The 13777-nt window shown below is 37.4% G+C and overlaps 1 protein-coding gene across 2 annotated transcripts in view; it reads left to right on the plus strand.

The window, feature by feature from the left end:
- LOC139943955 (cAMP-dependent protein kinase regulatory subunit-like) overlaps positions 1-13777 on the plus strand; it is a 48410-nt gene that overhangs the window by 15561 nt on the left and 19072 nt on the right. For both annotated transcript variants that reach the window (XM_071940866.1, XM_071940867.1), the window contains exons 2-3: positions 7857-8042; positions 11180-11271. In XM_071940866.1, the coding sequence (XP_071796967.1) occupies positions 7857-8042; positions 11180-11271 (278 nt within the window). The remainder of the gene's footprint in view (positions 1-7856; positions 8043-11179; positions 11272-13777) is intronic.

Here is a 13777-nt window from a genome sequence, read left to right on the forward strand (position 1 = left end):
AAAGTGTTTTAGTTGATCTATAAAAAGCCCTTTTTATCACTATTGAAAAACACAGTAAATGCCCTTTGTTGGCAATTGAAGTTTACACAATACCGAGAACAAAATCTTAATTGTTAAGTAAAATGTATGCTGTAAGCCTAAATTGTACAGTAAATACACAATAAAGCATTCACTGTCATTTTTAGCAAGAACTTTTGAAAAAACAAAAAACAGCTCCTTTTAGATCCACCACATCTGAGAAGGAAGTTGTCACACTTTGCACCAAAATGAAACCAATTAAAGTACATCTTGACTTTGTACATAAGTGCAAACTTTTAAGTTTTGCATGTCATCAGTGTTCCTTACATGATGAAGATTGTCACATGCACTCAGAGGCGGTTTAAAAAGTGTAAAATATCAAAGTTGAGCGTTGAGGAAATCATGCAGAATGGGCATAAAGCTGACTGTTGATGCCTTAAAATGCGACATTGATGTGCTGCCAATTACATTTTCTGGCTCAGAGAGAGAGTTTGATCGTAAGGGGTATTTGCCAACACTGATTTCCTCAAGAAGCAGTGACAGAAAACGAATCGTCGCCGAATCGGTGTTTAGTCAAGTAGGGATGTCTGCACACTGCACTTATACAGTTTGTCAAGTGAGCCAGAAGCCAGTGCTTCATTGTGAATGCAAGTGTATCTTACCCGTGACGGATTCTTGTACGTTTGAAGATTTTGACAATATCTGATTTGTACTTTCATGCTTGCTCTTTGAGACAGTGTACCCTTTGATTGTATTCATACATTGTACTTGCAGTTAACCAAACGATCAAATTAATGTACAATTGTGGTACATGAAGATTTCCACATTTCAACATCTTACAACCAATGCAGTATATGTACATGTATGTCAGCTTGTGGGTTTGTTTGCTGACATTATTTGTACATAACTTCAAATCAAAAGAGTAAGAATTAAGGTAAATGATATCTTTTTTTTCACAGTGAAAACCTTACCCCTACCTCTTTTCTAACATACAAATAAATTGATTTTGGTAACAAAAAGGGTTTGAATTTGGGGGAAAAATCCACAAAACGGCAGGGCTCGTAGCTCGAAATGTTTAATAGACCAGAGTTTGTTATACAAGACCAAAAACAAAATGAGTTGAGCAAGCATTAAGAGAAGATCTATACAGATATCATTTGTCTTGTGTATAAAGCTTACATTTGATACTCAAGGGAAATTGAAAGATATCTTCAGATTCAAAGAGTCAGCATTTTTTTGTCACAAAGATATTACGCATTGAGGCAGCCTATTGTTATTCAATTGACTTGGAAATTGATTAATTGTCACAATATCTAACTCGTTTTGGTAACAGCAGCTTATTAGCATGGAAAATCTTGAATTGAATAAGTTGGGTGATCATGTTTGCATACTTCACAGTGTACTGGTTATGGAACATAATGCAATTTATGAGGTTCTCCGTTGTGGTTTTTGGCTTTTGTTGACCAACCTCGCTGGATGTTTGACCATCCTGAGTAAGCAAAACAAATAATTCAGTTCTCCTACTAGGATTGATGATGTTTGATGTTGACCCCACCATAAATCCAAGCTTGTCTTTTACCCCCAAGTATTTTTTATACACGCAGACAAATTAGAAATGCTGAAAATTTCTGCTTGATAAATTTGTACCTCGTCAATTTTGGTACATCATTTTCAGTAGGAGTTGATGAAATCATGGTGGAGCTGAAATTTGTACGATGTTTTCATGCATCAATTACCCCTGAAATATTTTTCTGCCTAAGTGGAGAATATAAAAATGGTAATAGTTTGTCACTGTGACATGTACACCTAAGATCGTAAAGCACTGCAAGCTCAAGATGGGCAACCCAGGGTGGAATGTGAAGTGTACACTGGATGTCATTTCAGTAAGCAACTCTTCAGATGCAACAGTAGATCAATGCAGACTAGCCATTGGTACAATGATATAACAAATCATTTGCTTACCGGAATGGTGCCCATGCGTTACTTCATATTCCAACAATAGATAGAGCTCCACTTCCTATATAAGGACTAGCATTAAGTTTATAATGACTTAAGAGTCCTAGGACTAGGACTAAGGTAGGACTATGAATTTGACCTCTGGTGTTCACAAAACACTAAGACTCAACTTCATGAACTTCATGAGCATCACTTTAGTATTATTATTAGTGAATTGTGATGTCTTATTTTGCTTAGCAATTGAGATTGATTCACATTTTAGATAAATCGTACACATGGTTGCCTATGGTATTTACTCCTTAAATAAATGACCATAAAATCTTACTTGGTACATTGGGGCATGGAGGTAGCCTTCATGATTGGGGTAATATGCACTGTAGCTGTTGATAATATATATACTGTTAAAAAGAGTGTTTCCCTTCAGAGGAATGTGGTTTTAGAGAAAGGGATAATAAAAAGCTCAATCTGAGAAATGTTTGTCATCAGATTGTGTATTTCAGCTATGGATTTTTCTTCCCACGCTCATAACCGCTCCAGATGTTTGGTTGATATTTTAAAATAACCACCACCTTTTGAAATTTTCACAAAATAGCTTTAATTTATATAATCTACATTCATGCTATACAGGATAGGATTTAAATAATAACAGTTTTCTGTTCCAATTAGGTTTCTAGTTTACATGTAGAGACAGTTGAACAGGTTGTTGGTTTACATTTAAAGGCAGTGAACTATATTGGTACATGTATCTACTCAAAATAGTTATTATCATCAAAACTTACTTGGAAACAAGAGCTTAAATAATTTAGAATAAAACTTGGTGAGAGACAACTCCCTCTGAAGTTATTTCTCATTAAAATATTTTAATCTGAGAAAGACTTCTCAGGCATCTGAAAGCACACAATTTTGCGCAACGATGGTGTTTTCTGTCATTATTCTCTGGCAACTTAGCCTCTAGGCACTTAAAGGCAGTGGACACTATTGGTAATTACTAAAAATAATTATTAGCATAAAACCTTGCTTGGTAACGAGTAATGGGGAGAGGTTGGTGGTATAAAACATTGTGAGAAATGGCTCCCTCTGAAGTGGAGTACTTTTCGAGAAAGAAGTAATTTTCCACGAATTTGATTTCGAGACCTCAGATTTAGAATTTGAGGTCTCGAAATCAAACATCTGAAAGCACACAACTTCGTATGACAAGGGTGTTTTTTCTTTCATTATTATCTCGCAACTTCGATGACCTACTGAGCTCAAATTTTCACAGTTTTGTTATTTTATGCATATGATGAGATACAGCAAGTGAGTTGACCGGTCTTTGACAAATACCAATAGTCATGATAGTGTCCAGTGGCTGTAAACTGTTTTGGGTTTAGGCATTTTAGCAGGGTTTTGGTTTACATGTAGAGATGTTTAACATGTTTTGGCTTCACGTGTAGGCAATTTAACAGGTTTAGGGGTTGTAGTTTCTGGACAGTTTAACAGGGATTTGGTTTATATCTACATTGTACATAATGTAGAGACAGTTTAGTAGGTTTTTAGTTTACTTGAAGAGGCAGTTTAGCAGGGTTTTGTTCACGATGTAGAGACAGTTTAACAGGTTTTTAGTTTACTTGAAGAGGCAGTTTAGCAGGGTTTTGTTCACGATGTAGAGACAGTTTAACAGGTTTTTAGTTTACTTGAAGAGGCAGTTTCGCAGGGTTTTGGATACGATGTAGAGACAGTTTAGCAGGTTTTTAGTTTACTTGAAGAGGCAGTTTAGCAGGGTTTTGTTCACGATGTAGAGACAGTTTAACAGGTTTTTAGTTTACTTGAAGAGGCAGTTTAGCAGGGTTTTGTTCACGATGTAGAGACAGTTTAACAGGTTTTTAGTTTACTTGAAGAGGCAGTTTCGCAGGGTTTTGGGTACGATGTAGAGACAGGTTTTTGGTTTACATATGTTGAAAACGCATTAAATAGAAAACAATTGGTGAACGGAAAATGGTTTTGTGCAGGTCTTTTATTCTAGATTTTTAGTCATTGAATTTCTAGGATGTACATTTAGGTGTGTCTACTGTCCAGTGATGTACAGTAGATGAACTACATTGACAGTTGTACTGTATGTACCTATATGTACTGATGTTATAATTGGAGCCTCTCCCTTATCTTAGGTACACGGTAAAGTAGATACACCCTACAAGTAGTCGCATTGTGTTGTAGACTCGTGTACAGATAATTTCATGTAATTATCTTTTGTCAGTCAGTATGTTAATGTGATTAAATAACATGGTGTCTATAGAGTTGAAGTGTACATGAATGTTTATTAAATTCTGTAGTAACAAAACAATTGGGGGCAGGCGGTTGAGGCTTTAAACAATGACTTGAATGTATTTTAAAGGCAGTGGACACTAATTTTTGAGAAAGAAGTAATTTTCCAAGAATTTGATTTCGAGACCTCAGATTAAGAGTTTGAGGTCTCGAAATCAAGCATCTGAAAGCACACAACTTCGTGTGACAAGGGTGTTTTTTCTTTCATTATCATCTTGCAACTTTGACGACCAATTGAGCCCAAATTTTCACAGGTTTTTTTTTTATGCATATGTTGAGATACACTAACTGTGAAGACTAGTCTTTGACAATTACCAATAGTGTCCAGTGTCTTTAATGTATTTTAACAGAATGATTCTTCCCCATCCATGACTTGAATATTTGTAACTGATTATAATTCACAGTTATATTAAAAACAGTTTGACATCTATAATAAATAACCATTTGTCTATAGACAAATGGTTATTTATTATTTCAAGATATAAAAAGACATCACAATGAGAAGATTTAATTGCATCTAATTTTACAATAAACCATTAACAAAATTCATTCAAAAAATTACAGCAACAAACTTAAACAATACAAAGCAATTAATGAAATAGGCTTAAAGGAACAAGTTGGTCTATCGGGCGAGTTGGTCTATAAAAAAGCGTTTGTAACCGTTTGGTATATTATGCATATGGGTAGAAAGATAATTTAAAAATAGAATACAATGATCCACACAAGTTTGCCCTCGAAATTGCCTCGAAATTGCGTGGTTTTCCTTTTACTGTACGAACAAAAAAGGTCGGCCATTATGGCTGACTGTGTTAGTCGACGAGGTAAAAGGAAAACCGTGCAATTTCAAGGCATGTTTGTGTGGATCATTGTATTCTACTTTTACAGCATCTTTCTACCCATATGCATATTATAACAAACGCTTTTCAAAGACCAACTTGACCGATCCAAGGCAACGTGTTCCTTTAAAGCTATGTGCAATGTAGTTTTAATACCAGCTAGTTTGTAGGGTGGATAAAATCTTAATCTTATTACACGTCATACTTTCTATTTTGCATTTGTGTGCACTTTCTCTGTTAGCAAGTTTTGATCCCTCAAAATAAAAAGGGATTTTAGGATTTTGATTAACGTCCTCGATGAGTCGTGATCAGGTGATGCACAAGATTTCTTAAGCAGATTAAAAAATAATTGCATTTGTAACAGACCCTTCCGATGAAATATTTAAATTGCACATAGCGCGTGCACAGTGCACACTAACATTTTGGTTGGCAAAAATAAGGAAACATCGCGCTGTTTTGTACACCGCTAATGGCTGCGTGACGCAGTACGCGTTTCCCAACCGATAGGGTCTGTACGCATGCGTGAATGTATTTAGCATATTTCAAGGGAAGGGTCCATTGATTGAATGGAAAAGACTGACCTACATGTAATTTCTTTTTCTTTTAATTTTATAATGAGCTACCGTAATTTTCGGATTATAAACCGCCCGGCGTATAAACTGCACTTCCCCCAAAAATAGGAAAAAAATATTTAGGTGGGTGGGGCGTATGAGCCGCTCGGCGCATAAACCGCAGGAAGTAAAAATAAAAATGGCCAAACTGCAGTTTATAAGCTGAAAATTATGGTACATAAAAGGAAACCTAGCTTATGTACTAACATAAAATGTTATTAGTTACTAATAGTGAGTGCTCAATGTAAATTTTCAGAAATTTGTGTGCTCTATTTATCAAAACATTTTGGGATCAGGTCGGCTCAGTGGTTTGTTTCCGCCCTGACTTTCAGCGTGGTTCAAATCCTGCCTTAGACAGGGGCCTGCCATGTGTTTTGGGTGTTAATCTCTACCTGATTTTGTGGGGTTTTCCTCCCACTTCTAAAATTTAACATCTTGCGCTGCTGGATGTGTGATCAAATAAATAAAAGAAAGATATAAATAAATAAATAAAAAGTGGTGGCAATAGTGGAAGACTTAATCAACTTGCAACAGGACAGCAGTGTAAACCAAAAAAGCCAAGATTGTTTTCATAAGCCCTTTTCAGATGACAGTTATTTTTAGCAAGGGTCGCTTGCTTATTTTTTTGCATGGTTGCAAAATTTTACCAATTGCGCCTTGTGTGAAAGGACAACAATGTACTGTCCACATTCAATGGACAGCAACAATGAGAAGATTCGGGGGACATTGGAGAATCCAAGCGTTGTTGTCTTTTCACACAAAGTGGAATTTTTAAAGTTTCACAGCCATGCTAAAACTAAGCAAGTGGCCCCTGCTAAATCGCTGCTGTGTGAAAAGGACTTTACTGTGGGCTTAAGTGCTATTCACACAACATCAATTTAACTGGGGTCCTTTGCTTAATTCTAGCATGGTTGTAAAATGTAGCAATTTTTGACAAGATTTTGCAAGAGAACTCGGACAGTAGAAAAAGTTGTCTTTTCACACGATGGTACATTGTGTAAAATTTTACCACCATGCTACAATGTAGCAAGGGACCCTTGCTATTGCTCTCGTGAGAAAAGGGCTTTACTGGGTAAGTTTGCTGTCACTTGAGAGAAGTCTCCCATAGTAAATGATATCACAAAATGAAATGCCCTACCTTCATGAGTTGCTGCAGCTGCCCTAGTCAGCATCCTCTATTCATTCATACATTAGTCCACATAGCGCTGCAAACCTTCCTCTACACTGAACCAACACCATTGTTGCCTTGCTCTATTATCTTCTTATACAGTGAGATTAAAATTGATGCTGTAGCAGTAAATCTCTGCCTTGAAAGTCTGAAATGTTTTAAAAACCTCTGAGATTGGATTCTTCAGAGCATCGCGTACGTAAACATCGTGAACGTAAACATGTAGTAGTTAATGTACAGCCGTAGAAGACTCGAGTGCACTGTACAGTTGTTTTTATACAGAACTTACTTGTGCACAGTAATATAATTACCCTGACATTTGAAAATTTGTATATTGTTTCTTGTTGACTATCAATTTATCCAAATGCAATGTAGTTGATATGCAAACATTTTTGCAAATGAAGTGGAGGTACAGGTGTACAAAATGTGCACCACACTAAGGGGGTGTAAACTTGTGTGCATTCATGAATACATGTAGGTACTCTGCACTTTAAACACACCATACCATACCAAGTGTTTATTTCCATTGACAATGGAGGTTAGAATTCTTTGCCTTAGATTTCTAACAGATTTAGAGAACTTTCTGCAAAAACAATATCATAAAATTGTGAATTCAGAAAATTGCTGACATCTGTGTCGATTGTGATGCAAGTCTTTGAGCCTGGTTTGAATACATAAGAATCCATTTGAAACCAGTGGCTTATAATCCACAAAAGCATTTCCACCGACATTCCAGATTTTTCCAGAAGACTAGAAGAGTGTACTATTTGAAACGTCGATACGTCGATAGCAAACCGGCTCTTTTCAGAGCCAACTTTCGCACAAAAGAGAATTTTTACATGGTTGTACCCGCAAAATTACTAATGTTTATAGTTAACTCTTATTGGACTTCAGGTTGAAGAATTTGATTACAAGATCCCTCTCACTAATGACCAAATACCCTTTTGTACCCTTTTGTACCCACAGGAGCAGTTGGAGAAGACTAAACCTTCCCCTGCCACGCCCAGTCCTGCACCCCAAACAGAGGAAGCGGAAGAGAACGATGAACCAGCCTCAACACCCCCTGTGGTACAGACCAAAGGACGCAGGCGTCGTGGTGCCTTCAGCGCTGAACCCTTAACTGAAGAGTATGCAGCTTCTTATGTTAAGAAGGTAAATATTGTGCATTGGTACTTGTGCTTGTTTTTATGCTCTGCTTTTTTTTTCTTCAAATTGAAGCGAATGTTGGCGCCACAGGGCTGTTTCGCTGCGAATGTTTTGAGGAGTTCAACACAGCTCAACTGTTGCGAATTTGTTACGTCAAAATTTGTGTCGCATTCGCAGGAATTATCAATCAGGCTTAACAAGAGTAAATTGGGGGGGGGGGACCCAGGCCCGTGAGCCATTTTCAGGAATGTTCACTTTGCCAATCTTATCCCTGACACATCTATGTATGTACATGGAAACAACCATCAGATCAGATAAAAAGTTAAGTTTAAAAAAACAATAATCGTGATAATTTAATAGCAAGTAACTGGATCAAAATATTGCGACTAAAAAATTCATGCAGAAGATTGAGTTGAGAAACTCTGATGTATTGAATGCCTTTAGTCATAGAGCAATGCTTTAGTTGACTGATCATTCAAAATTACACCCCCAAACCGTTTTTAACGACTACGTACGAGTGTAACCCCGCACGGAATTAACTGTAAGGATGTGTTTACCACGATATCAGGTTGCAGTCCACTGACTGAGTACCTTTGTTACAATCGGGAAATTCTACAACAAAAAATTGGATCGAGTGCATGATCAATCCGTACAATGTTAGGGTTAAATTTAGATTCTAATCAGGACCGATGTTTCACTGAGGGCTATAATAAGCAGGCCATTGCCTCCATGCCTCTGGTCATTGTCGTTGTGCCCCCTTGAAATGTTCCATTATAAATTAAATTTTAGCTCGCGCCCTTTGCCAGGGAGAACTGCCATGCCATTTACAAGAATGAATTGTGTCAAGCCTCCTGATAATTAATGCATTTAAGAACTTGGATCTGAAAACACGCATTTCTCATAATTATATTAGTTCATTAATTGGGTTATTGCTTACAGACACTGGACACTATTGGTAATTGTCAAAGACCAATCTTCTCACTTGGTGTATCTCAACATATGCACAAAATAACAAACCTGTGAAAATTTGAGCTAAATTGGTCGTCGAATTGCTTTCAGGTACCTCATATTCATAAAAGGCTTCCTGCTGCCTGAAGTCTTTTAATATTTTAGTGAGAAATTACTTCTTTCTCGAAAAACTATGTTACTTCAGAGGGAGCCGTTTCTCTCAATGTTTTATACTATCACCAGCTCCCCATTACTTGTCAGCAAGTAAGGTTTTATGCTAATAATTATTTTGAGTAATTGCCAATAGTGTCCACTGCCTTTAAATCACATTGCAGAAAAAAAGGCTGAATTACATGTACATGACATAATTAAAACTCAGTAAATCGAAGACAAAAATATAAGAGATAATGAAAATTTTCTTAAAATATTTCAATATTATCTTTAAATATTATAGCAGGCCTTGAATGTGTCTTTTCATTTTGCAAAGGGCACGTCCTCCATTAACAAAATTCTTTCATTGTAAGTCTGTGTGAAAATTTGGTTTAAAGGAGCAATGAAGACCTTGAGTGTTGAGCTCTCGGCTTCCTCCATGAATGTCCATGGCTAGTAGTATACATGTACATGTATGCAGGCGTGATATTCATCATATTTTAGTCTGATTTCCAAGTTTGTTTGCCCTTTGAAAAAATCTGGGGGGAACAACGTGATTAAATAGCCTGAAAGGTCGATAAAGCCTATTCCACATGGTGATCAGCCTTTGCACTCTGTTTTTCCCAAGGACCAAATATCATGCCTGTAATCATGTATACAGTGTAGATCAAAATTAGAGGATTCAAACAAAAGCGAACTCTGTTCTTTAGCTTGTTATAATGTTACTTTTTCATCTAATGGGTTAAACAAAGAAAAAATTGACCAGAGCGGGGCTTGAACCTGTGACCTCCAGATCAACTAGCTGGCGCTCTAACATCTGAGCCAGTCAGCGCTAATGTTAATGGTCTCTTTTTCAATATATTCATTCAGGCCACAGGGCCAGGGCAGGGGGGGAAGGGGGTAGTCAGAAGCCATGCAACTTGTTACTCCCGCATAGCCAGGGATAGGAACCAAGCTATGTGATGCTAGAAAGGATTTTGCAAAGATGACTGTAGAAACATTTTCCCAAGGGGTGGGTGCACACTTCCTTTAACAGGTCACACCTGAAAATTCATTCAACATTTGTCAAAAGTCAATTGTTGGCTAATACACTCAGCCACTATTCCAACGTCCAAAGGTCCCAGACAACAGTGGGGAAGGCAATAATGAGTTTGACCTGTGTGCTTTGTTACAATTCACCAACAAGGTGATTGAGTCTGTGTGCCCTGTCTAAATAGGCGGAAGGGCAACAAGTCAAAATGTGTGTAGAATTGAAGTGCTGAGGGTGAAGATGACATGTTCCTTGTTAAAGGGGAATGTGAGGTTTGAGTTTTTTTTATTCAGAAACGAAATGTGTAAAAATAGTTAGTGACCTGACGTTTTGACCCTTGCAAAGTCCTTCTTGCAGGTTAGAACAAAATATCTTAGATTTATTATTATTTGTTTTAAAGGAGGTGGGTTTGAAACATTCATTTACATTACATGTATTCTATGTAATTTAGTAAACTTTGGTCACTTTTATATAGCTACTCAAATCAGCCTACCGTACAAACTTATTAAGCAAAGCAGAATTGTGTTTAGCAGTAAAAAGGCCAATCAGCCAAAAGGCAATGTTCAGTGGATGGTTTGTGACGGGCTCTCTGCTATTTTTTCCCCTGCAGATAAAACAAAACGTACCAAGGATTACAGGGGCAGAACATTCGGAAAAGTGGATGGTGCTTTTGCCGAACTGAATCCATGATATTGATGTCATATTAGTTTAAATAATTATGACAAGAACAATAGACCTTCATTGTGCGGCCATCTTGATTGTTTTCCAATGAAAACCATTATGACCAAACGGAGGCTGGAAGATGAATAGTCTGGTTCCTCTATTATGCAGTGAATGTTAGCATTTATTATTGCTGTTGGAACATGACCAAGATGATGGCAACATGGGTCTGTAGAGCATTTATATGGCGCCTAATGGAGTACATTAAATAATTAATACAGTATAAGCTGCAAGCATTATGCATTAAGTATTATGTCAAACTATAACCAAAACTTGTTTTCCCTTTCAACCCAAGGTTATCCCGAAAGATTATAAGACCATGGCTGCCTTGTCCAAGTCCATCGCCAAAAATGTGCTGTTTTCCCATCTGGATGAGAATGAGCGAAGGTAAGATATTAGCCCCTTGATTCACAACACCAAATGTGAGTTTAACTTTTGCCCAACGGATGTTTTATAAGCCAATGTTGCAAACATGCATTGTCAAAACTTTATCGTTCTGACCTGTATGATTGTGATTGCAACAGAAATAGTGGTCAGATAAAATTGGTGGGCACTCACTCAAAAATGTAAATTTTTTGTATAACATGTATGTACACATTTGTAAAATTAACAGTTGAAAAGAAAGAAATAATATGACTCTTTATTGCAAACAAGTAGGTTGCACAGTTTTCAGTAGCCCACAGGGCAGATTGAGAACCTGTTTTTTACTAGCCCACAGCAGTTGTTACTAGATGATGTCTGCAAGGCTAGAGCTAAGGGCAAGCCCTGACACAATTGTTCTCTCCTCAAAATTACTGATGTACATAGCATCATGACCCAACAGTCGGAGATACGGCAGTCTTGTCTACTGCATTTTCCACTGAACCTACTCTAACCATACTTAACCCACATTTTACCGCTATATAAAACACTCTGCTTCCCCATCCAAGTAGCTCAGGCGTGTGATCTGATCATATTTTTTGTTCACCCTTAACAACGGCAAGTACATGCATATTCCATTGTGTGGCGGAAGAAATGATCTAATCTAAGGTTGCGTTCAAATCAAGCGGCCTTGGCTACTGCTATGGTTATTGGCTGCAGCAGAAGAAGAATTTTAAGTTCCTGCTGTAGCCAATAGACCCTTCCCATGAAATATGTAAATTGCACATAGCGCGTACGCACTAACGTTTTGGTTGGCAAAAATGAGGGAAAATCGTGCTGTTTTATACACGGCTAATGGGTGCGTGACGCACACGCGATTGCGCGTCTGCTTAGTGCACAACTCTATGGTGTTTGCCAACCAACAGGGTCTGTACGCATGCGTGAATGTAATTAGCATATTTCATGGGAAGGGTCCATTAGTCAGGCCTGCTATTAGGTCTGACTTGGCCTGAGATAAGATTTATTAGACTGTAGACTAGAAGTATGCAGTCCTGTGTATTTAATGTCGACTAAGGCATGTACCTTAAAATGCCTAGAAACCCGGTCCATACTTCATGCGAATGCAAAGCGAATTTGACGCCACAACCCTCCTTTCGCAGCGATATTCGCAAGTGAGTTGAGCAGAGTTGAACTGCTGCGAATTATTTGTTGCGAATTTGTGACGTCAACATTCGTATCGCATTCTCATTTGCAGGAAGTATGAACCTGGATTTAGCCCACATTCTACTGGCAACGTACATGTATGTCATGTTTCTAATATGCAGCTACACTGTAAGAAGCCTCATAAGGCTTTTTTGTTAAAAACAAGCACTTAAACAAATTATCTTTACTTTTGTCTTATGGTATGAAGTATGCTTCAATGCTCAATCAATACAATTGAAAGATATGAAAGATGTTAATAAAGATATTATTATGCAGTTAGGTACTTTTTAAAGATGCTATGTCAGATTTTTGGCCGATTTGACCCAAAAATTTTGATTTAAAATTCAATACATGTAGATATTTTGATGGGGGTCGAGAAAGTTACAAGCTTTCATTTGAGCCATTGCTCGAAAAAGTCCGCCAATTATTAGTAGCAGTGAAATAAAGTGCTCAAAATTAGTTTTTGATAATATATCACAAGACCAATTCTTGTGTGTTTTATAAGAAACATTTAAAATTTTTGTCATGGTTCCTGACCAATAAAAGTAAAAGTTAAACTTTTTTTCGTTAGAGCGGGTGATACTCTTTGAAATACCATTCACTCAATTTTGTTTAATGTTTGGGGCCAAAAATCTGACATAGCATCTTTAAACCATTGGACTCGACCTGTCCTGAGTTAATGGCCCGAGGCTAAAATCACTTGCCTTGGGCCTGCGGTCCAGTGTTTATTTTGAGCCCTGCAAACATACATTGTACATGTACGAAGAAATCTTCTTACAGGTAGAACCTCCTTGTACATGTACGTAGAATGTACACGCAACGGTCTTGTAATATATCCATACTGTGCACTTGTCACTTAAAAAGATGTCCCGTTAGTGGTGCATTACATTATGCATCATCGCACAGCCTACCCTGCTCAGAGTATACCCGATCCTATACATGTACATGTGGCGTGTGCTTGCATATAAGACCATTTCCAATATCATGACAGGCAGTTTCGTTGGCCGTAGTGTTGGGTTTCATGGAGCAGAGCCTCCTGATCATATAACCTTTACACGAAATACGACCTGTTTTTCTTCATACATGTGCTGTCAGTCCTTATGATCGTACATAATTTTTTTTACAATTATTTCGACAAACGCATATTTCTAAGTGATTTTCTTCATCAGACATGTATACCGATTCAGACAAAAACAAGGTTCTCTAGCTCTTGTAACGAGAGCCTTCAAGAATTAGGCTTTTTCATCAAGTGAAGTTGTTTTTTTGTCCGCGGCTTGAAATCTGGCCTTTATGTTCATTTGTCCAGCTGTTTTGGAATGCAACGTTTTTC

This window comes from Asterias amurensis, chromosome 11, assembly GCF_032118995.1.
Source record: "Asterias amurensis chromosome 11, ASM3211899v1".
Classification (NCBI taxonomy): Eukaryota; Metazoa; Echinodermata; class Asteroidea; order Forcipulatida; family Asteriidae; genus Asterias; species Asterias amurensis.